Genomic DNA, 27,523 nt, shown 5'->3' with positions numbered 1-27,523 from the left:
TAGCCTCCAGGAGCAGTGGGTTCCTAGTGCAGGCACCAAAAAAAAAAAAAAAGAAAGTCAGAACCAATTAGAAACTCTTTGTCAGTTTTCAAACAGTATATCTGTTCACTAGTACTGCACAGCTTGACCAGTATAACTAACCAGTGTATCCTTTCTAAAATAACTCCAGGAGTTAGTAGCCCAGTAGGTGGTGCAGTAGCAAGGGTGTTGGATTTAACAGCATGAGGTCTCAAGTTCAGTCCCCCAGCATTACATGAGCCATAGTGATGCTCTGGTTCTCTCTTTCCCCTTTTCTCTCAAATAAATAAATAAATAAGTAAATATTTCAGAAGCAGTTCTTGGAGTTAAGCCTATTTGATAAGCTCAGTTTCATAGGTTGTTCCATCTTGGGCTGGAACACTGACCTTTGATCACCAAAGGTACCAAAGGATTGGCTCCACTTGTGCCTCTCTCGTCCAGTCTCCTGACTCACCAGGCCCCTCCAGGTGCCAGAACTCAGCCCCTATGCTGTGCTGCAGGGAAGCAGTGGCTGGTCTTGTTTCCAGATCTCTTCAGGAGTGTTAGGAACTGTTTTGATTTGTTTCAATTTGGATGACAGGATTTTCCTAGCTGCTTCTGTCTTGTGCCTGCATCTCTTTTCTCCCACACGCCATCCCAGTTTTTAACCACAGTGGAAAAGATCCACTTAGACTAGTACATAACCAATGACTCACTTGCTTTATCCTACTTAAACAACAGTCCTGGAGAGCGAGACTGACTTCCTGCTGGGTGTACCCACTACAAAGTTAAGTATGTTTGCACCAGCGGTTCTTTGTCTTTCATATTTCTCATCATGTTGCACTCCTCTGGGGAGAGGGGTTGTGCCCAAGAGGATTCTAGGGACTCTTTTTGTTTTATTTTATGTTTGCTGTTTAAAGATTTCTATTTAATTTTTTTGTTTTGTTTTAAAATAAAAAGTCATAAAATGGGAGCTAGCTCACCTGGTAAAGTATGCACTTTGCCATGCATGAGGACCTGGGCTCAACTCCCTAGCATCACATGAGAGCACCATGCACAGCATCAGGGAATGCTCTCTGAATGGTGGAGAGCCACTAAGTGTCATTATAGGATTCTTCTCTGGGTGTATAAAAGATCTCATGAAATGAGTGTGTCTCCAGGAAGTTAGATCCTTGGAGGAGGGGCAGGGCTGTGGTGTTGCAGGGAGAGCTGACTGGAGCTGCGTCCTTCTAGGAACTATCCAAGATTACCATGCCAATCGCTTTCAATGAGCCCTTGAGTTTCCTGCAACGGATCACGGAGTATATGGAGCATGTGTACCTCCTCCACAAAGCCTCCTGCCAGCAGAAGCCCCTGGAACGGATGCAGGTGGGCACTTGGGCCAGCAGCGGGACTGCTTGGGCCCGACCATAGTTATTAATGAGTGTGACTTCATATAATAGTCTGGCTACATATAGTAGGGAACACAGCATCTCATCAAGGGGAGAAGGACCAGAATGACTCACGCAGTCTTTTGGGCATTTTGTCCTGGTGTGTTCTCAACAGCTATGTTGCTCTGTGGTCCTTATGGTTGGTCGCACAGCCTGAGTGTACAAATGTAAACATGTCAGCATAGGTGCACTTGTTCACACATATATATACATGAGTCCACATGTGTGCGAATGTGTATGTGAGTGTATGTGTGTGTGACAGACCGGTGCTGCCACAGGGTCTGCAGGGAAGCAGCAGGCTGGGAGGTAGGAGGGTGGGAAACAGTGGAAGCAGTCTTCTCTCCATGGTTTGAAGAAAGTGGCATGAAATTAAGTGCCTATGTACCTCCTGAGTCATCCTGCTTACCCATCCGTGCCTTGTTTCCAGTTAGTGGCTGCCTTTGCTGTCTCTGCTGTGGCCTCGCAGTGGGAGAGGACTGGTAAGCCTTTCAACCCACTCCTGGGAGAGACGTACGAACTCATCAGGTGAGGGTACAAGCTCTGTGGGCACCTGTCCTGGGGTCCTCTAATGGCACACGGGATGTTGTCTTTGGCCAGCACTAAGCTGTTCACCCTGAGGACAGACTATTTGGTTATGAGAGTTTCCTGAAGAGCTGACATTATGTTACGAGTGAATCTCAGCAGCATGAAACAGCTGGAAAGAGAATATTACAGGGTGTTAGCGTGAGGGTGGTGATGTGATGTTTGGGCAGGTGCCGGGCAGACCTGTAGGGGGAGGGCAGTTTTGGAACTATGAGTAAAACTAGGCTGTTGGACCAACTGTTTCAGAGATCATCAAGGAGACGACAGAGATATATCTGCCAGCTCCTGTAGCCACTACACAGCTGAGCATGGGATCTGAGGGGCAGCTGGGCACTGGGTTGGAGGTAGATAGGACCAGACTTTGGTTTAAATGGTCCTGATGCTCCTTTCAGGCAACTTCAGCCCCCAGTTCTCTGATTTTCTCTTCTTTGCTCCCCCATGCCCTCTAGCATACTCCTGAGAAAGGAGACAGGCTGGGTCTGATGATACTGCTCCTGGAAGGTTCTGGAAGCACTAATGTGGTAGCTTTGGGTTGTGCCCTCCTTAGAGAACTACTACACCTAGTGTAAGCACTCTGCAAACCAGCAGTGAAAGCTCACCCGGGTCAGACTATCATGTCAAAGTGCTGTGTAGCCTGTGCCAGGGTGGAAATCTACTTAGCACCTTGTAGCATAACTTCAATTCTCCCTCGCCTTGCCCCCTATGGAGAATATCTTTGAAATATTTTCCATTAAAATAGTTTCTTTTTATGATAAGACCATATCCTATCGAAAAATATGTACAATTGAAAAAAGTAGGAAAGATGAGTCAGACATCATCATCCTATGAGTGTTAACATTTTCATATCTTGTGTGATACTGTTCATTTGTGTCATCTTTCCTTCATGATGTTATAAGGTTTTTCTAAATCAAAATATTTCATTGATGCTAGAACACATTTTTCATATTTTAGCATTTGAACATAATAGTTTAATCTGCATCATGTTTTCCTTGCATAAAATGAAAAATTATGTATTATGTGATCAGTGGCATCTTGGATTCAAAAACATACAGGCTGCTTCACATTATAGATGGTGCTTCTCAGATCCTCGGGTGCCTGTGCCTTATTAATGATTCAGTTTTCCTGGGGAGGGATTTAGGGTGAGAGTATGTATGAGTCTTAGGGTGTAGCAGCCCTAGTTTTGAGTCCATTTTGGAAGAGAGCCTATTGCACTGGACTCTCTCTCAAGCATGAGGTCCTGAGTTCAGTCCCTGGTAGCACATGTACCAGAGTGAAGTCTGGTTCTTTCTTTCTTTCATATCTTTCTCATTAATAAATAAGCAAATAAGTAAATAAATAAATAAAATCTGAAGAAGGAGAAGAGCCTGTTTGCAGTGATTCGAGCAGGCCAGCACATCTATGTAGGAGTCAGCTACCTGTTTGGGAAAGCAGCATAAATGCCAATTTGAGATTTTGGTCTGTTTCTAGCCCATCCTAGATGGTTCAGCTGCTGGCCCTGTCTCAGGCTCTATTGGTGTGGGAATGCCATTCTGATTTGTAGTGGGATTTAGATGTTGGCTGGCATCAAGAGAGTGAGCAGCTGTTCTTGAAATCTCATTACCTTCGAGAAAGCTGGATGGGTTAGGAGAGATCCTGATGAGTGTAGCATGTGCTTCTCTGAGAATGGCCTTGGGGTAGGGCATGTCACAGTAAAAGGACTGGGGTGAGCCCTAATGCTGTAGTTCTGAGTTGGGGAAGCCAGTACCCAGTGGATAAAAGGACTGAACCTGAGAGCCACTTTCAACCCTCAAAGATTTATATATGCATTATCTTGTGAGGAAGAGAGAGTGAGAAAGCAGACTACTTACTGTTCATCTCATGCTGAACCAGAAGCTTCAGGCTTGCAAGTACTGTGTGCTACTGCTGGACAAGCCCCGGCCGCCCAAAGTCACTCTTAAGTAAATTTTACTGTCTTGACTCCATGTAGAATGTTCTTCTTTTTCTTTTTTAAATTTTTTAAAATGTTTATTTATTTATTTATTTTCCCTTTTGTTGCCCTTGTTTTTTATTGTTGTAGTTATTATCGCTGTTGTTGTCATCGTTATTGGATAGGACAGAGAGAAATGGAGAGAGGAGGGGAAGACAGAGAGGGGGAGAGAAAGATAGACACCTGCAGACCTGCTTCACCACTTGTGAAGGACTCCCCTGCAGGTGAGGAACCAGGGGCTCAAACTTGGATCCTTACACCGGTCCTTGCGCTTTGCGTCATGTGCACTTAACCCACTGTGCTACCATCCAACTCCCTGTTCTTCTTTTTCTAGATAATTCTCTTGAGCAGCAGTCCATGTGTTTTAGATGCCAGTGATCATGTGTCACCCTTTCTAGCTATTAGGAAAGCAGTCACATTATAGTGTTTTTTATTAGTAATTTTTTATATTGGGGCATTAATTAGGTTTATAGTCAACAGTAAATACAATAATTGGTACATGTGTAAAATTTCTGTTTTCTGAAAAACACTCTAACCCCCTGCCTAGGTCCTGCTCCACCATTGTGTACCAGGACTTGAAAACCCTACCACTACCACCAAAGTCCTTTACTTTGGTGCAATAGTTTTAAACTCATTAAAGTACCTTAGAAAGATGAAGCAGAGCATCCTATGAAAAAAGTTCTAGGCAATGAAATTAAGAATGAGCTTACTATGATTGTGCAGTGAACAGAATACAGGTTTTCATTGTGTGGTTCTTGTATCATGCTGTAAGTTGGAGGACGCTTCATCTTGATTTGTACTTCATTGTTTCTACTTTGGTCTTCCAACACATGAAAAGTATACCAGTTTAAAACACATGCAAATAAAATATGCCCCCATCTTTTAAAAAAATGCAGCTTAAAAGAATATGGACAGTGCAGATTGCTGAATCAATTAGGTGACATGCCTCATTGTTCACTTTCCCCCTGGAACTTAATTCAAGGGTTAAAGTCAAGTTTCACAGACTGATAAGAGTAAGCCAATTACTTGCTAAACTCTAGCCACTTAGTCTGTCACATCAGCTTCAGGTGGCACCTCTGCCGCTGTCTGCTCCAGGTCATGTGTGCAAGACCCAGCAGCTTCCTATTTGAGGAACAACAGAACTAGACCAAGTCATTCACTAGTGTCTTATCCTCCCAGATGCCACTTGTAGAGCTAAAAATAACACTTTCTTTTCTTAGACAAGTATTCATTTTGTAAATTACATACCTTGGTAGGCAACCTTTTAAAATCTAATTTTTCAACTTTTCTTCCTCTGTAACGATTGGAAATTCTGATTCCAGTTAAGTTCATAATTATGTGGTTTGGCTTTTATAATTTTTAATGACTACAACTGTAGGTGTATTCACAGTTCCGGAACAATTAAAAAACTGACATTTTTTATTGGAAAAAAGTGTACTAAAATCCTGTTTTCTGCCCAAGAATATCTTGGGGCATAAGAATCATTAGAAGTTCTGGGGATTTATAAGAAGGCTGGGGAGAAACCCCTTCAGAAAAGCTCCACAGTCATGGCTCTCTGGCTTGGCAGGTAGTGGGCATCCCTTGAAAACTGAAATGGCAGTTTGGTATCAGAGTCTCCAAGTCACTGGTTCTGATGAGATGTTTCTGAACCTGTACGTGTAGGGGTGGTGCTGTGAGGAAAGTGGCAGGGATGGGTGCAGGTTGTGAGTAGCCTTTCTGACTTATGTTTCTTTCTAACATGGCTTTTTCTGCCCCTCCCCTCGTTTTTGTACCTAGAGAAGATTTAGGGTTCAGGTTTATATCTGAGCAGGTCAGCCACCACCCGCCTGTCAGCGCCTTTCACTCTGAAGGACTCAAGGAGGACTTCCTGTTTCATGGCTCCATCTACCCAAAGCTCAAGTTCTGGGGCAAGAGTGTGGAGGCTGAGCCTCGGGGCACCATCACCCTAGAGCTGCTCAGGTAAATGCTAGCTAGTGCCTCCAAGTATGTGCTTCCTGTCTGAAAGGGGATCCATTCTGACTAACCACAGGAAACCTGCCTTCTGGTGAATGCCTCTTCCTGCCACCGTGAGCCTTTCAGCAGCAGCTCCTTCCTCTGGCAAGAGGCAGTTTGTGAGGGATTCTTATGTTTGGTCACTGATGTAACTTCTGTCTTCTTCCTACATGATAGATCAGCTGTAATCACTGTCTATTACCATCTTTGTTACATAGCCATCCCATACATAACTTCAAAGAGCTACTACAGACTTTCTCATTATGACAGGGAAGGAGTCAGGAACAGTCTGACATCAAGTGGTGCTCAAGCTCCACAAGGCCTAGTTCAGGGCATGGCTGTTAGACTCACTCCCAGAGTGAGAACAGGAGACTGCTTCGTGTAAGACTGCTCACAATGCAGAGCCAGGAAAGGATGAGGCCACCAAGAGGGAAGTCCCAGTGTCTTATGACCCAGCTTCAGCAGTGACCCCTGCCTCTGCATGTGCTGAGGGCCACACACCAACACTAGTCCAAGGTGGGAAGGAACAGCCCAAAGTTTGGAAGGAAGCTCTGCTTGCCACTATGCCATCAGTGCCTCCTACTACAGGTTTGAATTCTAGGAGGGAGACACCTCTCCAAAGCTGCTCACGACCCGTCATATAAATCTCCCCAATCTGATGTGACAAAGAGCAAAAACAGAGTGTCTAGTAACTGCCTGGTTCTTGGGGATCCAGGGGGACACAGTTGAGGCCTGTAACCCCTTCTTGGAAACTTCAGGGAATACAATATCGTGAGTAGTTTTTGCTTCATGTTGGCCTGGTTTGTTGCCAGAGTATACCACATGGACCTAGAGGAGCAGAGTCCCCAGTACCCGCCTCCTGTGTGTCTTGGGCTGGTAAGGGCACCAGGCACAATGAAGGCAGCTTCTTGAGGAAATGTCTGGTCATTGTGCCTGTCATGGCAGCCTTTGCTTTCTCAGAGCAAGGCGTATAGAACTGAAAAACCAGTCAGTGCACTAGGATGTCTAAGGAGTTCCCACTGTTTGTGAGTCACGCTGAGCCAGTTGTTGCCCTCTGACACAAACCTCCCTTGAGACATGGGCTGGCTGGCTGCTCATCTCTACTGGTGGGGGTTTCTTTTCTCCTTGGGGAATGACGGAAAAAGGATCCCTGATGGGGTTGAAGGATCAAAAGAAAGGTGTTTGAGTGTTGTTCCAAAACCCCTCAGCACCCTGCCAGTCAGCAGGGCTTCAGTCATGGGCTTCCAGGCACCCACAGTGGGTGGTACGGTCAGTTTCCTTCTGACAACTTCATAGGAAGGCCATTGCTCTTTGTCTCAGTCTTCTTTTATTGCTTATTAGCTGCTCTTGACATTAAGTAGAAAGCTTTGTTGATGCTACAAAGGAAGGGAGAAATGAATTTCAAACAAATGCTAAATAGCCCTTGTTTGAGGGAGTTCAAAGCAATATTCGGCTTTTGCACCAGTTCAAGCCATTATGGTTTCATTCTGTCTGGCACTGTGCATTTTAGGCTGCACGGTGTCTTTGCTGTGCCGGCCTCTCACTTGCTTATCTGCTGCCATCTTTCACAGACACAAGGAAGCCTACACCTGGACCAATCCCACCTGCTGTGTGCACAATGTGATTATCGGGAAGCTCTGGATAGAGCAGTACGGAACAGTGGAGATTGTAAACCACAGGTAACAGTATCACTTGTGTGTATTGGAGGGTGAGCGACCATCATAAGAAGACCACAGATAGATCAAGTTCACTCTGCCCCCCCCCCAAGCCTTCTTCCTGCTTCCTTAGTTCTCTCTAGCTAGTCTCACTATCATGGGGGATCCCAGCCAGGGTGGTTGATCTGATTGTGTGGAAGCCACCATTACAGATCCTTGTTGACATTAGTTTCACTTCTAGGCACAAGAGTTCATTTATTTTGGGAAATTCTGTAAACTGCACTGAAGGATGGTGTGATTACCAGGGGTAAATGTAGTGACTGTCCTCAAGCTCTGTCCAGCTCCCAGCCTGTCATGCCTGGTGCCTGGAAGCCCGTGATAGATTGCTTTGCTTATAACGCCTTTACTGAGATGGAATTTACATAACAGAAAGTCCGCTCAAAAGTGGATACTGAACTGGTTTTTAGTAAATGTACTGAGTTGGACCAACACCACCACATGGCAGTATCAGAGCATTCCATCATCCCAAGAGACTGTGCCTATTGGCAGCAGTCACTTCTAGGCTGACTCCCTGTGCCCCAAGTACCATCCTGATGTTCACTTTCTTTTAGCTCATGCACCAGAAACCTGTTTTTGCTTTCTCCACAGAACTGGAGACAAGTGTGTGCTTCACTTTAAACCATGTGGTTTGTTTGGGAAGGAACTGCATAAAGTGGAAGGTCACATTCAGGACAAAAAGTAGGTCTGCGTATGGATGGATGGTTCATAGTATGTTCATTGAGGTGTGCAAGACAATGCACGTGCCTGAAGACATTGTTATACCTGGGCTATGGACCCTTTTTATCTTTAGAAGAGAACATTTTATGACTGAGCACAAAAAGGAACTAGAGGATAAGTTTTAAGCAGCACTTTTAGAATAGTGAGAGGTTGAAGTCCTCTCACCCTCTTGAGTGTGAATAGTCTGGGTCTATATCCCTCTGAAAAATTGTACCTGAGAGAAAAACAGTCATTTTCACTGAGAGAAAACACTGCTGCTTTTGTAAACAGAACCAAGGTTTTTTACTTGGATTACCCTTCCTTCCTTCCTTCCTTCCTTCCTTCCTTCCTTCCTTCCTTCCTTCCATCCTTTCTTCCCTTCCTTCTTCCCTTCCTTCTTTCCTTTCTTTCTTTCTTTCTTTCTTTCTTTCTTTCTTTCTTTCTTTCTGTTTTTACTAGTGCACTGCTCAGCTCTGGCTTATTAGTGGTATGGGGGATTGAACCTGGGACTTCAGAGCCTCAGGCATAAGAGTCTGTTGGCATAACCATTATGTTATGTACCTACCACCCTTATATTTCCTTTCTCCCTTAGAATCTTTTACATGTTAGGTTCACTCAAACATTAGCCATGAAAGCCTTCAGAGAGACTGTTCTGTTGTCCCGAAGGGGGGGGGAGTAGGTTATGCTACGTAAAGCCCAGACCGTGGTAGCCAGCTTCCATGACCCCTGCACACCCTGCTTTGACTCTGTGGGTTTCCTTCCCATACTCCAGTGAGCTTTTTTTCCTCACATGTGCTTCTTGGAGGCTTGTAGCCTGACCTGTCTGTGCTGCAGGAGGATGATCTAGTGTCCCGCTAGGCCCTATGTTACAGGGCTCCAGACTGAGCCTCTCAGACTTGGGTCTCCTGGGATGTGTCCAACAGAGTGACATGGCCTGTGCATGCTTTCCATTCAGGGAGGGTGAAAAGGACAAAAAAGCAAAACACGATAGGAGCGGCTCCTTTTGAAATCAGGCAGATAATCCTGGTGGCTGTTCTGGAAGAATCTCCAGAGCTTATTATTAAATGAGAAAAATAGACCAGTAGTAGTAGTGGTATCTGATGTGGGAAGTAAAGATAAAGCCTGCAATATCAACAGACTGGGGGAAGAGTTTTCTAATGTAATTTATAGAAAAGCTGTTGGATGCAGCACATAAACATTGAATATGCTTAGGGGTTGGGTGGTGGTGCAGTGGGTTAAGCGCACATGGCGCGAAGCAAAGACCAGTGTAAGGATCCTGGTTCAAGCGCCTGACTCCCCACCTGCAGCGGAGGGGGGGGGTCACTTCACAAGTGGTGAAGCAGGTCTGCAGGTGTGTATCTTTCCCTCCCTCTCTCTGTCTTCCCATCTCCTCTCCATTTCTCTCTGTCCTATCCAACAAAAACAACAGCAGCAATAATAATAACCACCACAACAATAAAACAACAAGGGCAACAAAAGGGAAAAAGTAGCCCCCAGGAGCAGTGGGTTCATAGTGCAGGCACCAAGTCCCAGCAATAACCCTGGAGGCAAAACAAAAAACAAAACATTGAATATGCTTAAAGAGTAATCATGTGGGCACACATAGGGTTTTTAATTAATCTGTGAATGCATATGCACACATATGCACATTCTTTTTGCCATCTATCTTCTACATTCACCCTTTCTAGGCTTTGTGCCTTCATTTTCTGTTCTGCTTTGGTATAGTTAAAGTGAGAATAATTAGTTTTAGGTGACATGTGTGGAGATCCTAAATGTAAATTTTCTTCTTTGTAGTTATGCCCATACCTATCCTAAAATTGATAAGAAGACATCATAGAGCAAGAATTTATCCCACAAATGAAATTAAGGTGCTGCTTGCTTAGACGGGTGGCTTATAATTGCTATTAACTTGGTTTTTATAACTTTTCTCCCAATGTAGCAAAAAGAAGCTCTTTATCATCTACGGCAAATGGACAGAGTGTTTGTGGGGCATTGATCCTGTTTCCTATGAGTCCTTCAGGAAGCAGGAGAGGAGAGGTGACCACTTGAAGAAGCCAAAGCCGGTGAGGTGCTGCCTGTGGATGGGCTGAGCCAGAGACCAGAGTCCCGGAGTCAGCCCTGGGTGCAGGGAGTTAGCTAGGGTGCAGGAATGAGGTGCACCTCACAACCTACCCAACTAGAAAAGATGAATGTGGTGGTCTGTGAGGTGGTGCAGTGGATAAAGCATTTGACTTTCAAGCATGAGGTCCTGAGTTTGATCCCCAGCAGCACATATACCAGAGTGATGTCTGGTTCTTTCTCTCTTTTTTCCTGGGGTCACTGTGTCCCCTCTCCTAGGCCTGCTGAGTCAGACACCTCTGGTTCTTTCTGGAACTCCATGTTCTGTATACTAAAATACACACACACACACACACACACACACACACACACACACACACACACACACACACATATTGCCAGGTGGTGGTACAATTGGTTAAGCACACATACTATAGTGCACAAGGACCCTTGTCCCCACCTGCAGAGGGAAAGCTTCACAAGTGGTGAAGCTGGGCTGCAGGTGTCTCTCTATCTCTCTCCCTCTCTGTTTCCCCCTCCCCCTTCCATCTCTATCCAATAATAAATAAATAAATAATTTTAAAAAGTTAAATATATATATTGTGGCTCAGGAAGTAGCACAGTGGATAAAGTGTTGGACCCTCAAATATGAGGTCCTGAAGTCAGTTCCTCAGTAACACATGTGCCAGAGTAATACTCTAGCTCTTTCCTTCTTTCTTTATAATAAATAAATTAAATAATTTTTTTAATTTAAGGGGGGTCAGGTGGTCGAATGCACATGTTACCATGCATAAGGACTGAGATTTGAGCACCTACTCCCTGCCTGTGGTGAAGCAGGGCTGCAGGTGTCTCTCTCCCTCTCTATCCCCCCTCCAATTTCTCTCTGTCCTATCAAATAAAAAAAAAAGCCACCAAGAGCAGTGAATCCATAGTACTGGCACCTAACCCCAGCAATAACCCTGGTGGCAATAAAAATAATAATAATAAAATTTTTTAAGGTTTATTTTGCTAGTTACTTAGAAGAGCAAGAACCAGAGTATCACTCTAGTATAAGTAGTGCCAGGAATCAAATTAAGACCCTCACAAAAGCAAGTCAGGTACTCTACCCTCTTTTTTTTTTAAATTTTGTGCATTTGTTTACTTTTATTTGATAAAACAGGAAATTGACAGGGAAGAGGAACATGGAGACAGAGAGACACCTGTAATACTGCTTCACTGATTGTGAAGCATGAAGTCCTGAGTTCAGTTCTTAGCATCACACAAGCCAGAGTGATGCTTTGGTTCACACACACACATACACACACACACACACACACACATACACACACATACACACACATACACACACAGATAAATAAATATTTTTTTAAAAACTAGGTCTTTTTTCATAGCAATGTAAGTGTTAATTTTTTTTAAAAAAGAAATACACTCTTTTTGTAATATATTTGATTTATTATTGGATAGAAACAGAGACTTTGAGGAGGGGAGGAGAGACAGAGAGAGAAAGACAGACACCTTCAGTCTTGCTTCACCCCTTGTGAAGCTTTCCCCCTGCAGTTGGGGACCAGGGGCTTGAACCTGCATCCTTGTCCTCTGTAACATGTGTACTTAACCAGGTGTACCACCACCTGGCCCCATAAGTGCTCATTTTTAAGCTGATAATTTTGCATGGCTCCTAATGATGTTATAAGGGATAAAGAATAGGAAAGCTATCGGGAGGGGATGGGATACAGAGTTCTGGTGGTGGGAATTGTGTGGAGTTGTACCCCTCTTATCCTATGGCTCTTGTCAGTGTTTCTTTTTTATGAATAAAAATTATATTAAAAAAAATCCAAAATGGCCCTTGGCTGACTAAAGGTTCCCCACCTCTGCCCTAGAACTTTTCAATGATGAGTATCTCAAGATTGGTTAGTCTTGAACCAAAAATAAGTGGCACTTTCAAAGAGATGCCATATTTTTCTTTTATTTTCTTTTATTTTCTTTCTCTCTTTCTTTCTTCTTCTTCTCCTCCTTCTCCTCCTCCTCCTTCTCCTTCTTCTTCTTCTTCTCCTTCTCCTCCTCCTCCTCCTCCTCCTCCTCCTTCCTCCTCCTCCTCCTCTTCCTCTTCTTCTCTCTCTTTTTTTTTTTGTTGCCACTAAGGTTATCACTGTACCTGCATGAAGAATCCACTTCTTCCAGAGGCCATTGTTACCATTTTTTCTTTCTATTTTTTATACTTGACAGTACAGAGAGAAATTCAGAGGATAAAGAGGGATAGATAGAGGGGGGGGGGGAAGAGAGACAAAGATAGACACCTGAAGAACTCACTTCACAGCTTGTGAAGTGTACCCCCTGCAGGTGAGGAGTGGGCTTGAACCCTGGTCCTTCAGGATGGAGATATATATGCTTAACCAGGTACATCACTGCCTATCTCCTATTTTTTAGATTGTAATTTACCAAACCTGAGGTATTCACTTCTTATTTAGCTAAAACAGTCATCCTCCTCTAGGATGTAAAATGGAGTTTTTTAGCTGTTACTTTAAAAATATTTTATTAGCAATTTAATAGTGGTTTATAAGATCATAAAATTACAAGAGCATAGTTCTGTGCCACACCTAATACCCCAGTTTATGCATCCTCCCTGTTGTTTTTGTGATATTCCTATGTGCTTCTAGACATCTTGTACTCCCTCCCCTCTCTGCCCCCTCCCCCCTCCCCCTTCCCTTCTCCCTCTCCCTCTCTCTCTTTCTTCTTCTGGAGTGTACAAAGTTCCATGCCAAAGGACCTGGGTTCAAGCCCTTGGTCCCCACCTATAAGGGGGAAGCTTCACAAACAGTGAAGCAGAGTGGCAGGGATCTTTCTCTCTCCCTAGCTCCCCCTCTCTTCTCAATTTCTCTCTATTAAAATAAAGAAAAACAATAAAAAGAAGGAAAAGGCCACTGTGAGCAATAGATTCATTTTGCAGACACTGAGCCTCAGCAATAACCCTAGAAGGAAGGGAGGGAGGCAGGCAGGCAGGCTAAGATACCATGAAACTACCAACTGAGAGCTTCTTCTTGATAGTAGGCAGAACTACAGCATGGTAGTAAGTCTCTCATTTTCAAATGAATTTCATTTAGCTGGAGTAGAGCCTGCCATTTTTAAAGGTGCTGCCCTTCTAGTTGCAGCCAGGCTCAGTTGAATGTCTTTCTGTGCCACGTATCCATCTGCCAAAAGGGAAGCCGGACCTGCCCCTGCTTGAGCTGCTTTTACTGGGGGCCACTCAGCAAGCTTCACATAAAACAATGTGGGTGCCTTAGAAACGGGTCCGAAAGGGGCCGGGTGGTGGCGCACCTGGTTGAGCGCATGCATTACAATGCGCAAGGACCCAAGTTTGAGCCCCCGATCCCCACCTGCAGGGGGAAAGCTTTATGAGTGGTAAAGCAGGGCTACAGGTGTCTGTCTCTCTCCCTCTCTATCACCCCCTCCCTCTTGATTTCTGGCTGTCTCTATCCAATAAATAAAGATAATTAAAAAATTAGAAAAAGAAAAGAAACAGGTCCAGGCTCTCCTCACAAAGGAACAACTTACAGGTGGGGTGGTGGTATCTTCTCCATTCTTGAAACCATCCTGCTCTGCTCTGCTCTGCTCTGCTCTGCACTGGGGTCTGGTGGCATGTCTGAAAGGCCCCTCATTCCAGCCTCTGTGACAAACTGTTCTGTATTTCAGGATGAAGACTCCCTGAAGGCTGACAGTGATGTGGTGGATGAAGTACCTGAGACCCAGGAGACTGTACAGGTCATTCCAGGCAGCAAGCTACTTTGGAGGGTGAATACACGGCCCCCCAACTCTGCCCAGGTCTGTGCCTCGCCTACCACTCACCTTTCCTCAAGTCCATGCCTGCCCCCTTGTCCACTGCCCCAGAGTATTGAGGGTCCTGTCAGCCATTTGGGCTGTGCTTCTCCTAAGTGAGCCTCCAGGGTGCCTCCAGAGCCACTGTCCAGCCCCTGGCTTTCCTCCCCCAAGGGGGTGGTCTGTGCATGACAGCACAGGCTGTCACAGCCTGCACTGCAGCTCTCTGAAAGGGATTTCCATACTGATTTTAAGAGATTATTTCTTCTGACTTGTCAATTTAGGTGAAGTGCACTACATTTTTTAAATGTGGTGTCACAGAATGAACTTAGGTCCTCCCACATATGCTTTACCACTGATCCACCCCAGCTTAATTTTTTTCTAATGTGAGAAACAGAGAGAACACACAGGTCCATTTACCTCTGTCCTTGGAACTATTGTGTGGTGCTAGTGATCAAACCCAGGACCTCAAGCATGAAAAACAGGAGTATATATATATTCTCTTTTGTTGCCCTTGTAGTTTTATTGTTGTAGTTATTATTGTTGTCGTCATTGTTGGATAGGACAGAGAGAAATGGAGAGGGAAGGGGAAGACAGAGAGGGGGTGAGAAAGATAAGCACCTGCAGACCTGCTTCACCGCTTGTGAAGCGACTCCCCTGCAGGTAGGGAGCCGGGGGCTTGAACCGGGATCCTTACACTGGTCCTTGCGCTTCACACCACGTGCGTTTAACCTGCTGTACTACTGCCTGACTCCTGAAAAACAGGAGTTCTTATACCAGATCATCTCCCTGGTCCCTAAAATGCATTTTGATACTTACTTATGAAAATTGCACTTGAAGTTTGTGTTACATTTAAGAAATATATTACATTAATACAGCATTATATATGATATGAAATATGTAAAAATCGTACTATATATGAAGAAGTGATATATAAAATAATATATATAGCACTGCAATAAAGCATATTTTATTTTACTATTGGCTGTAAATTATTCTGCAGAAAAATAGATTTACAAGCTATTATAGCCTTTTTGATAAAATATGTATTATATTATCCAGGCCCTTTAACCTGGGGGATCATATAGGAAATAAAGAAAAGGAAGCAAAATAAAACACTCATACTTGTGCCTATTTCCTCAACATAAAATGCTATGATGAGGGAGTCGGGCAGTAGCACAGTGGGTTAAGCGCACGTGGTGCAAAGCGCGAGGACCGAGGTAAGGATCCCAGTTTGAGCCCCCGGCTCCCCACCTGCCAGGGAGTTGCTTCACAAGTGGTAAAACAGATCTGCAGGTGTATATCTTTCTCTCCTCCTCTCTGTCTTCCCCTCCTCTCTCTATTTCTCCCTGTCCTATCCAACAACAATGACAGCATCAATAATAATAATGACTACAACAATAAAACAACAAAGGCAATGAAAGGGAATAAATATTTTTACAAAAATGCTATGATGGAATTCCTCAGAGCACTATTTTTGGAAACACCATTACAGTCTCCTTTGGGCAGTGGGTGTTCATTGGCTGCTCTGCCTGCCAGGCCTGGTGCCAAGTCACCAGAGGCCAGAGAGCCCACAGATTGATGAAGGGCAAAGCTGAGGTTCCTGCCCGTGGGAAGCCTCATTTGGGGGTGGACCCCCCACCCCCACGCTTAAGTGGACCAGCATGAGGTCAGTTAGGATTAGGGGGCTGTGGGAAGCAAGGTGCAGGGGTAGGGTCTAGACAGGGGTTCTGAGAATATCAGCCCTGCCCTGTGTTGTATGGGGTGTCTGAGGTCATGGGGGTAGTAGTGAGAGGCTCGGTCGCTCTGACTGCTTGATGAGGTAGACCCTAAGTAGCTAGAGCAGAGCAGCCATGTAGGAGATTCTGGCTGCTGCAGAGGCAACAAGAGGCAGATGGTGCCTGGCTGTGGGCAGCAAATCCAGTGCCCGGAGGATAGCAGGGGCTGGGTTGGAGACACAGCAGGCCCAACAACTCTTTATCCTGTCTTAGATATACTGAGTTTGAGATTTCTCCTGGACATCCAGGGCTGTTGAGAAGACAAGTAGGAAGATAGACCACAGGTCTGTGTATTCTGAGAGGTGGCAGCACCCAGTACTGAGAACTCAGACTACCCCCAGTGAGCTGGAGAGGAGAACCCTCTGGGGAATCTGAGGCAGAAGAGGTGTGAGAGGTAGGCATTGCAATTCAGAGCAGAGAGGGTACTCCCTGCTCTTGGGTGATTTTGACAAGAACATAGCAAGTGAACAAGGGACCAATCTGGCTGCTTGAGATGGGCTGAGAGAGCACTATAGACAGGAAGAATGCCACTTATCTACCATGTCTGTCTGCTTCTCTAGATGTATAATTTCACCAGTTTCACTGTTAGTCTCAATGAACTGGAGACAGGCATGGAGAAGATTCTGGCTCCCACAGATTGCCGCCTGCGCCCTGACATCCGAGGCATGGAGAATGGCAACATGGGTAGGTGCCTCTGTGAGCAGGTGGCTGAGAACTAGCATGGCATGCTTGGGAGTAGAGGAACAGAGGCACTGTCACAGTACAGGGACAACCAGGGTCTTGAGCTGCTGGGACAGTGCTTCCCAAATACCAGTCATGGCAATTATCCATTCATTCATTCACTTATGTGGTGCCAAAAAATGAACCTAGGGTTTTGTGCATTAGTGATACTGCTGAAATGCTTCCCTAATTGTATTTCCCCCCTCACTCTGTATTTTTTTACAGAGAGGGGGAAGGGAGGGAACCAAAACACCAGCGCCATCCCACAGAGTTCTCTTGGTGCTGTCCATGGTGCTCCCAGGTGGTTCTGGGGTAAAATCCAGGACCTTGCATGTGGTAAAGTATGCACTTTACCTGAAGAACCATCTTTCAGCCCCTGCCTCCTTAATATTTTTTTAAGTTTTAGCCTGTTGTAGACCAATTCTTTTGCAAATATAATAAAGTTAGGCGACTGGAAAAATGAAGTGGAGAAGGCATACTGAACACAAGTGCCCTGTTCTTTTTTTTTAAAAAATAAATACATTAAAATTTTTTATCTTATTTATTTATTTATTTATTAGATAGAGACAGCCAGAAATTGAGAGGGAAGGTGGTGATAGGGAGAGAGACAGGCACCTGCAGCACTGCTTCACCACTCTTGAAGCTTCCCCTTGCAGGTGGGAACTGGGAACTTGAACTTGAACCTGGGTCCTTGTCCATTGTAACATGTGCATTCAACAGGCGCACCACCACCTAGCCCCAAATGCCCTGTTCTTACAATCAGATTCAGCAGGCTTTGAGGTTTGGTCTTAGACATGAGCATGCTGTTCACTAGCTATACATAGAACTGGCAGCTTGGGGACCACTGAGGTGTGGCCTTGGTTTTTCACTGAACCAGACAGCTGTGCACAACTGTGAACAAAGTGCTATCAGCAGAGGGGAAGCAGATTGGTGAGAAATGAGCTTATTTCTTGCTCCTTCCTTTCCTGCTATAGATCAAGAGGCCAGGGTCTGCCAGAGGGCTCCAGGTTTTAGTGTTTGCACAAAGAAACCACTCACAGAGAGATAGGAACAGGCATTGTTTCCACTATTAAAGTGAATTCATGCCCATGACAGGGCCATCAGCAGCCATGGGAGCTGGTCAGCAGTTAATCCTAAGGTCAGCCTCAGTGTACCTTTTCTTTGGGGAGGAAAACACTTTTAGGATTACTGCTGGCACCATCCCAGCTTTGCTTGACTCCCTGAGTGTGGCTAGTCCAGAAGGCTGTCACCAAGGGCAAGGCAAGGACTAACAAGCTGTCTCTCCCCGTGGCCCTCTGACCTAAGTGAGACTCTTCACATAGGGCTATACGGTGAGCAGAGTTCTAGCTTCCTGCGTTTTTCAGCCTTTACCTCTGAGAGACCGAAACTAGAAGCCGCATTGTCAGTCAGACCCCTTACCCCAAGTTTGCTTGCGTGTAGATCTGGCGAGCCAGGAGAAGGAGCGGCTGGAGGAGAAGCAGAGGGAAGCCCGGAAGGAGCGCGCCAAAGAGGACACCGAGTGGAAGACAAGGTGAGGACCCTGTCCAGACACCCAGGGTGAGAAGGGCCCACATGCACAGGGCTGCAAAAGCTCTTCTGAGGTTCCATTAAGAGATGTCAGCCGGGAGTCGGGCAGTAGCGCAGGGGGTTAAGCACAGGTGGTGCAAAGCACAAGGACCGGCGTAAGGATCCCCATTCCAGCCCCTGGTTCCCCACCTGCAGGGGGGTTGCTTCACAAGCGGTGAAGCAGGTCTGCAGGTGTCTCCCTTTCTCTCCCCCTCTCTGTCTTTCCATCCTTTCTCCATTTCTGTCTGTCCTACCTAGCAATGATGGCATCAATAACAACAATAATAACTACAACAATAAAACAACAAGGGCAACAAAAGGGAATAAATAAATACTTAAAAAAACTAAAAAAAAAAGAGAGAGATGTCAGCCATCTCAGGTCCAGTGCTGGCCCACACAGCTGGCAGCATCTCAGTGTATCTGTGCCTTGCCAGCTCCCCAGTGTATCTGACCTTGAAGGTGCTCATCCAATAGGACAGGTTCAGGGAGAGTTTCCCCATGCCGCATGGAGAACCCCAGGTCAGACCAGCTACGGGGAGGGGCTCATCCTGACTGCTGGGCTGCAGCATCATGGGTAACATATCCATGCAAGTTAGTTCAGACACAGCTTTTCTCAGATTGAACAAAATGCAAAGCTTAGCCAGTACCAGCTGTTGATGGCTTCAGTCCCTTTTTTTTTTTTTAACTGAAATGTCTTAAATTAGTTCATTGTGTTTGTTCAAGCAATAATATTATAAGAACTTAATGATTCCATTAAGTACTGGAATATTTAGGCGTAATTTAATATGCATGTTAAAATTTAAGGTGTTTTTTTTTAACTGTTAGCAAACATCTGTAATGACTTTTATATGACTTAGTTTTTTTTTTTTTTGTAATGCCAGAGTCTCATATGCATATTTCCTATATTCCTGGGCTGGCTTTTTGTTTGTTTGGTTTTTTTATATTTATTTATTTCCTTTTGTTGCCCTTGTTATTTTATTGTTGTAGTTATTATTGTTGGATAGGACAGAGAGAAATAGAGACAGAAGGGGAGACAGAGAGGGGGAGAGAAAGATACCTGCAGACCTGCATCACTGCTTGCGAGCAACTCCCCTTCAGGTGGGGAGCTGGGGGCTCAAACCGGGATCCTCATGCCGGTTCTTGTTTTGTTTTTTTTTATAACTATCCTGACAGACAGACAGACAGACACAGACACTGACCTCAGCCCCACTCCTTATTCCTTGGAGTTTCCCCTGGTGTTACTTTATTCCCATGTGATGCCAGAGTTTGAACCCAGGACCTTGCTCATGGTGTGATGTGCTCACTCTTAGCCGGTAAGCTGTCTCCTAGCTGGATATGGCTGACATTTTAAAAACCATTTCTCAGTGTTTTGGCTTCTCACTTAATTTAATAGTATGCTTTTAGTAGTGTGACATTTTGAATTTGCTTTGTTCCAGAGTAAGACAGTTTGAAAAAGGTTAACCTTGTTTCGTTGTTTTTTTTTTTTAAACAGTAAACCGTGAAGTAGATAGTGAAAATCATGTTATCTTGTCCCTGAAAGATAAAGACTTATGCCTTGTGGATCCCCAAATTGCCTTCCCAGCCCAGGCTTATATATCAGCACTGGAGGCCACACTACCCCTGTTTTTTGTTTGTTTGTTTGCCTGTAGCCTCTCTCTTATTAGCTCCAACTAGTATAGTCTGCTCAGAGCAAGGATGATCTTGCCCTTGTAACTGTCATGTTATATGAGAGAGGAGGTCCAGACAAGGTCATTTTCTGGGAACCCCTCTGGTTTGCTGGGAGGCGATACCCAACTCGGGTATAGATTTTGAGGGCCAGAGCCTTCAAGGCAAAGTATGGTTAGTGATTCTGTTGTTGCTCAAGCTGCTTCTTAACGTACACATGATGCGATATAGCCCAAGCAGAGGAAGCACAGGCTTCGAGCAGAGATGGTGGGCTGAGTTCCCTGTTGCCATGCCTGATGTCTCCTCTGTGTCTGCAGGTGGTTTCACCAAGGCCGGAACCCTTACACCGGCACCCCTGACTGGTTGTACACAGGGGGTTACTTTGAGCGGAACTTCTCAGGCTGCCCCGACATCTACTGAGGGACTGGAGTGACCCTGGGTCTGGAGAGCCGAGAGGCTGGCCATCAGGTGGCTGCTCTGAGATTCACTCTTGGCAGAAAACCAGCTCTACTGACTGGTTTTGTAGAGATGGCACCATCCCTGGTGGAGGATTGAATTCTAATGAACTTTTGATTGCCAAACATTTTACTACTGTTGCAGTCTCTTCATAAAGCTTCACTTGGGATCATCATGTTTTCATTGAGGTTTGAGAAGGAAAAAGTCTTTACAGCTCCCCCTTGATATGACAGAAGCAAGTTGGGGAGGTGTTTAGCTAACAACACTCTCTTAATCATAAATTTAATAATTAGAGGATTAACAAGAAGGGTCATTGTTTCTCCTTAGAGTGCAGGGAAAAAGGTTCCTGAAAGTATTTAAATTTGATCCAATAGCAGGAAAAGATAGATTTTGAAAATAATCTTGGAAAGAACTTGCTAGAGGCCAGGGACTGCTTTCAGCATTAGGGAACACACAAGGAGATATTCAAAGTGTCAGATTAAATACAATGAGAAGTTGTCAGATTCTGTATTTTCTACCAATCTTCAATAATGTAAAAGATTACTTTTAAAATATTTAAGATAAAAATACTTGAATAGTTTTTTGCTAAGGAGCAAGATATATGTTAATCACCAATTGTATACTGTCCAAAATGGAGTATCATCATGACAACCCAGGGTGGCCTAAAATATTGAGAGATAGTGACATGAAGTCCCCATACTGGTCCAGCCTTGAAGGAAGGCCCACCTCCTGCCACCTCTGCTTCTCTTGTTCCCAGGGCTTCACTGTCCCTGCAGGTCAAGCCCATGTCACAAAGTACATCATTTCTTCAAACATTTGACCTGTGTCCACAACACACTGTTTCATTCTTCATAGCATGCATGTTTGAAATGTAAGTGAGCTACATCTGTATATATTGTGGGAGGCTCAGAGCAGACTCAATTGCAGTGTCATTAATGTTTTTCAACATGAAATAGGAGTATGCCCATTTCAGCACATGCCCTTAGCAGGTGACAGTTTTCTTTCTCTAGAAATGTCAACACCATAGATCACAGTAGCACTCATTGAAGACGATCTGCTATGTGCGTGCACACACACAAACACAACTGTATGGAGTGGTAGGTTCTTGGTGAGAGGGTGTTGTCATTGTATGTCTAGGCTTCAGAATTTCATTTGTAATTAAAACACTTGTAAAAAGCAAACACTTGTTTTGGAAAGTTAATTTTATAGGTTTGGAAATTGGAAACCACACAGTTGAGTACAAGCACCCTTGTTTGACAGGGCAAGCAATATGCTGAGGTGTCTGAGGACAAGCAGAGTCCTCCAGGTAGAGGGCAAGCAGAGAGTTAGATTATCTGGCTGTCAGAGCATGTGGAGTATGCCTGGGCCAGCAGAGAATGGATCATCTTCTGGGAAAATGGTAGACTGGAACTTGCAAAGGGTAAAACATGAAGCCACTTTTTTTTCCCTTTTTTTTTAATTTATTTTTTATTTAAGAAGGGATAAATTAACAAAACCATAGGGTAGGAGGGGTACAACTCCACACAGTTCCTACCACCCAATCTCCATATTTCATCCCCTCCCCTGACAGCTTTCCCATTCTCTATCCCTCTGGGAGCATGGACCCAGGGTCATTGTGGGTTGCAGAAGGTGGAAGGTCTGGCTTCTGTAATTGCTTCCCCGCTGAACATGGACGTTGACTGGTCAGTCCATACTCCCAGTCTGCCTCTCTCTTTCCCTAGTAGGGTGGGTCTCTGGGGAAGCAGAGCTCCAGGACACATTGGTGGGGTCTTCAGTCCAGGGAGGCCTGGCCGGCATCCTGATGGCATCTGGAACCTGGTGGCTGAAAAGAGAGTTAACATACAAAACCAAACAAATTGTTGAGCAATCATGGACCCAGAGGTTGGAATAGTGGAGAGGAAGTGTTAGGGGATTACTCACTGCAAACTCTAGTGTACTTCTGCTTTCAGGTATATATTTTGCACTAGTTTATGGATACGTGTGAACATATGCTCTCTCTCACAGAACCTGGTCTATATCTAGGTTTTGGGACTTTGTTAGAAAGGGAACCACCTGGGATGGAATTAGAGAATACTATGAAAGGAAAGGTCTCACCCGAGTAATGAAGCTGAAGGGTTGTCATTCCACACCTGAAATCTCTGGACACAGTCTGAGCTGAAGCATGTTGAGGTGGCCGTCGTTGCGTTGATTAGGTTGCGATCGGCAGATGCAATATTATTTGATATGGATTGGGAAGAGGCATGCGGGAAAGTGGGCCCTATCCTAAGGTTCCAGGACTGGGGGAAATATAGGCTCTATAGTGGAGATGTGAGGTTCCTGCTGTCTTAGGGTTCAAAAAGACAATGGATAGTTAATGTTATCATCACGTTATTTGGTAATTGGGTTAACTTTGAAAAGTCCTTTTGTTAGGGTTTACTGTATAGTACCCAGTATCTTGTATATAGCTGTGCCATTGGTTGCTTCTGATCTACTTAGTCTAGGCTTTTGAGAGAGTCCGCATATCAAATACACAGCCTATATATTAAAAAGACTCAGTGTTTTAAAAACTTCAAGACATACAATTAATTTTCCCCCTCTCATATTAATTAACTAGTGATTTATATGGTTACACTTTACTAGGAGTGTACATAAACACCATTCCCACCACCAAAAGACTATGTCCCATCCCACCCCCCACTGGCCCAGGAAGCTGCATGTCTACCCCTCACCACAGGGTTTTTAACTTTGGTGCCCTACTTTCAATTTAGTCAGATCCTGCTTTTAGTTTCCCTTTCAGATCTTTCTCAACTTCTGTTGATGAGTGGGATCATCCCATACTCATCTTTATCTTTCTGACTTAGCTCACTTAACGTAATTCCTTCTAGCTCTGTCCAAGATAGGTCAGAGAAGGTGGGTTCATTGTTCTTGATAGCCACCTCAACATGCTTCACCTCAGACTGTGTCCAGAGACTTCAGGTGTGGAATGACAACCCTTCAGCTTCATTACTCGGGTGAGACCTTTCCTTTCATAGTATTCTCTAATTCCATCCCAGGTGGTTCACTTTCTAACAAAGTCCCAAAACCTAGATATAGACCAGGTTCTGTGAGAGAGAGCATATGTTCACACGTATCCATAAACTAGTGCAAAATATATACCTGAAAGCAGAAGTACACTAGAGTTTGCAGTGAGTAATCCCCTAACACTTCCTCTCCACTATTCCAACCTTTGGGTCCATGATTGCTCAACAATTTGTTTGGTTTTGTATGTTAACTCTCTTTTCAGCCACCAGGTTCCAGATGCCATCAGGATGCCGGCCAGGCCTCCCTGGACTGAAGACCCCACCAATGTGTCCTGGAGCTCTGCTTCCCCAGAGACCCACCCTACTAGGGAAAGAGAGAGGCAGACTGGGAGTATGGACTGACCAGTCAACGTCCATGTTCAGCGGGGAAGCAATTACAGAAGCCAGACCTTCCACCTTCTGCAACCCACAATGACCCTGGGTCCATGCTCCCAGAGGGATAGAGAATGGGAAAGCTATCAGGGGAGGGGATGAGATATGGAGATTGGGTGGTGGGAACTGTGTGGAGTTGTACCCCTCCTACCCTATGGTTTTGTTAATTTATCCTTTCTTAAATAAAAAATAAATTAAAAAAAAAAGAAAGGTGAATCCCAGGGAGTCGGGCAGTAGCGCAGCGGGTTAAGTGCAAGTGATGCATCAGGATCCCGGTTCAAGCCCCCAGCTCCCCACCTGCAGGGGAGTCACTTCACAAGCGGTGAAGCAGGTCTGCAGGTGTCTTTCTCTTCTTCTCTGTCTTCCCCTCCTCTCTCCATTTCTCTCTGTCCTATCCAACAACGACAACATCAATAACGACAACAATAAAACAAGGGCAACAAAAGGGAATAAATATAAAAAAAAATTTTTTAAAAAAGGTGAATCCCTCCTTCTCTACTAGTGTGAAAAGTGATAGCCTGCTGCTTGACCACAGTTGTGTGATTGTGGCTTTGATATAAAGACCCAGGTACTTTATAACGTCATCTCATTACTTAGCATGTCCTTTTTGAAATATAGCCCAGTTGCCCCAAAGAATTTAGTTTTGAAATTTTCCCATTTGAAGTTAGAATTCATGTCAGTGCACATTCCTCCCTCCATGCCACTGGGGTTTAGATGGGCATAGTCATCTCAGGGTGTGTTTTTTTTGTATAGACTATAAACTCATGTCTTGAGGCACACCAGTGCTGACTAGATTAATAGGCCACCAATTGAGCTGTGCAGAAACACCTAGGGCCCATGCTGGTACCTGGGGTATGTGTTGGGACCTGCAGTGAATGGTGGAACCTGGAGTGCTGTGGCTAGCACAGGTCTACCCCAGGCTGGAATTGTTCTTCCCAGTGGAGCCAGCGATTAAGACACTGTCAGCATCTGCAGGCTTCCCATACAGCTGTGATTCTGGGTCATGAGAGGGTGGCATCGTGCACATTCCAATACTCTAGGCCGAACCAAAGCAGAATTCTCCCAAATACCTCCTGTCTCTATGAAGAGTGTAAAGGAGATGCAGGTATGAAGTGAACTTCAGTTTCCTTAGAGGCAATCGTGCTCTTGGCAGGGAAGGCACACATGTAGTTGTACAATCAGAGCCTCCACAGAGAAATGGGAGTGGAAACATCCCCATGGTTCACTTGGTCACATTCTCCCTTTCAGACTTGTCTCCAAAGCTGATGCTCGTGCTTGTAGAAGGATCAGTCCACAAACCTGTCAGTCTGGTGGAGGGGGTGGAGGTCACCATAGCTCCCAGCTTGCCTGCACTTGGATAAGTGCCAAATGCAGCCCTGATGACCTGGGAGTGCCCTGGCAGGCCCCAGGCCAGGCCTGTGGCTGCTAGTCTGAAGGAGCTGGGAGCTGTCCAGCTCGGGGGTGTTAACTGAGAATGTGGAGGATGTGCCATCTGCTGCCGTCTCCTCAGTGGAACACAAGGTCAGGAAATCAGAACTGGAGGAGAGAAGCACCAGGAGGCACCCTAGCAGCCAGCCAGCCAGCACCCTCAAGCAGCCCCATCAAGAAACTTCCCATCACAACTCCATGCTCTTTGGGAACAGCTGCCTCCCACAGAGATGGGAATTTACAAGGAACAGGACATAGTTAATTCATGCTAACAGGCTTCCTGAAGTCAGAGGCACAGGTATCCTGTTGCCTCCTCCTGTGTTATGGGCAGAGGTGGAGTTAAGACTTCTTTTCCTGCTTTGAGCACTCTGGACCTGGAGGTAAGTTCAGTCCATAGATGGTTCTTGCTATGGTTTGGTCTGTTCTCAATGTATGCCATTCCAGTTTTCTTCCAGAGGTCTTTCCTACATCCAAATGGGGTACACAGACTTGGGAGTCCTAATAAAGGAGCCATGGCTGGCCACCTGCATTACACATATTTCCTTTCATCTGTATTGTCTTTTTTTTTTTTTTTCCTGTCATGGCCAAGACTTCCCTACTATGGACTCCCCCCCACCCCCATTTTACTTGATAGGACAGAGAGAAATTGAGAGAAGACAGAGAAGGAGAGAGAATCATAGACACTTGCAGACCTTTTTCACCACTCATGAAGGGTCCCCACTGCAGGTGGGGAGCAGGGACTCAAACCCAGGTCCTTGCGTGGATCCTTATGCATAGTAGTCCATGCATTTAATGGAGTGCGCCACCAGCTGGTTCATCCCCCCCTGCATCGGAGGAAGCTTTAGAGCTGTGGTCTCTATCTTTCTCTGTGTGTGTATCTGAAAAAAGTCATCCTAGAGCAGTGAAAAGCTGATGATGATAAAAGAGAGAGAGTGAAAGAGGGAAAGACCATAGCACCAAAACTTTTCCAGTGTGATGGGGGCTGGGCTCAAACCTGGGCTGTGTGCATGGCAAAGCAGGTACACTGTCCAAATGAGTTGTTTGCCAGCATGACTACTGCTTTGTCTTGAGCCTCATTGTGTTTCAGTGTGAATTCAGCCTTTTGCTTCTCTCTTTCTCTCAACTAAGGCACTGCTTAGCTTTGGTTTGTGGTGGTGCTGGGGATTGAACCTGGGACCTCCAGTGCCTCAGACATGAAGGTCTGTTCCATAAGCTGCTGTACACGTCCCTAGTCCATGGTGATCTTTTGACATGAAGCTTACTGCATAGTCAGCCCTTCACAAGATGAGCTGCTCTTTTTTTTAAAAAAAAATATTTATTTATTTATTCCCTTTTGTTGCCCTTGGTTTTTATTGTGGTAGTTATTATTGTTGTTATTGATGTCATCGTTGTTAGATAGGACAGAGAGAAATGAAGAGAGGAAGGTAAGACGGAGAGGGAGAAAGATAGACACCTGCAGACCTGCTTCACCGCTTGTGAAGTGACTCCCTTGCAGGTGGGGAGCTGGGGGCTTGAACTGAGATCTTTACACTGGTCCTTGCGCTTTGCGCCACGTGCACTTAACCCCCTGTGCTACCGCCCGACTCCCAGTGAGCTGCTCTTTTGAGACCACATGTTCTGTGTCAGCTGTTAAGTACAGCGTTCTCGGCCTCTGAAGAGAGTGACAACACAGAGACACAGGTCCCTGGCCCACCACCACAGGCCTTCCTCCATTGCTGCACCTGAATGGGGCAGGTCTTCACAACACTGTTCATCCCCACAAGGCTACAGGAAATGTCAGGCCAAGAAAACAAAAGTCTTTATTTTCATAATTTGTGTAATTGTCTATGTCCATCTGTATTAACAGAACCAACCAGTCTTAGCTTGTTTTGGAGGATGGGTATAGATCTGTGACGATAAATGTTAAACCCTTGCTCCAAATAGATGTTCTCTGAAAATGTGCCACGGTTGACATTTGTTCTGCACTGAACAATTTTTCACTGTCTCCGCTGCCTTGGTCTCTCAGGACGAGTCCTTGTGCCCAGGCCTCAGATGTTTGGACCATGTGTTCTTTGGGATTGAGTGCATAGATGGATTGTTTCAGAAAACTGTTAGTCATGGTGGAGAGGGGATTCAGGGACACCACTGAGCAGGCACACTTGATGGGCTAGGGGAGCATGGGGTCTCTGCATAGAGGGGGCACTGACTGGCCATTTCTTTTCAGGGTTGGAGTCTGGAATGCAGTGTTAGTGAG

At 45.1% G+C, this 27,523-nt stretch overlaps 1 protein-coding gene across 2 annotated transcripts in view; it reads left to right on the top strand.

Annotated features, from left to right (window-relative positions):
• OSBPL2 (oxysterol binding protein like 2) overlaps window positions 1-20,600 on the top strand; it is a 68,084-nt gene extending 47,484 nt beyond the window's left edge. For both annotated transcript variants that reach the window (XM_007520307.3, XM_007520306.3), the window contains exons 5-14: window positions 1,231-1,365; window positions 1,855-1,952; window positions 5,752-5,934; window positions 7,539-7,646; window positions 8,271-8,360; window positions 10,318-10,441; window positions 14,124-14,252; window positions 16,585-16,708; window positions 18,185-18,275; window positions 20,293-20,600. In XM_007520307.3, the coding sequence (XP_007520369.1) occupies window positions 1,231-1,365; window positions 1,855-1,952; window positions 5,752-5,934; window positions 7,539-7,646; window positions 8,271-8,360; window positions 10,318-10,441; window positions 14,124-14,252; window positions 16,585-16,708; window positions 18,185-18,275; window positions 20,293-20,395 (1,185 nt within the window). In that variant the 3' untranslated portion in view covers window positions 20,396-20,600. The remainder of the gene's footprint in view (window positions 1-1,230; window positions 1,366-1,854; window positions 1,953-5,751; window positions 5,935-7,538; window positions 7,647-8,270; window positions 8,361-10,317; window positions 10,442-14,123; window positions 14,253-16,584; window positions 16,709-18,184; window positions 18,276-20,292) is intronic.
• Window positions 20,601-27,523: the final 6,923 nt, after the last annotated feature.

The sequence above is a fragment of the Erinaceus europaeus genome, chromosome 1 (genome assembly GCF_950295315.1).
Source record: "Erinaceus europaeus chromosome 1, mEriEur2.1, whole genome shotgun sequence".
Classification (NCBI taxonomy): domain Eukaryota; kingdom Metazoa; phylum Chordata; class Mammalia; order Eulipotyphla; family Erinaceidae; genus Erinaceus; species Erinaceus europaeus.
This window is presented reverse-complemented; position numbering and strand designations above follow the sequence as displayed.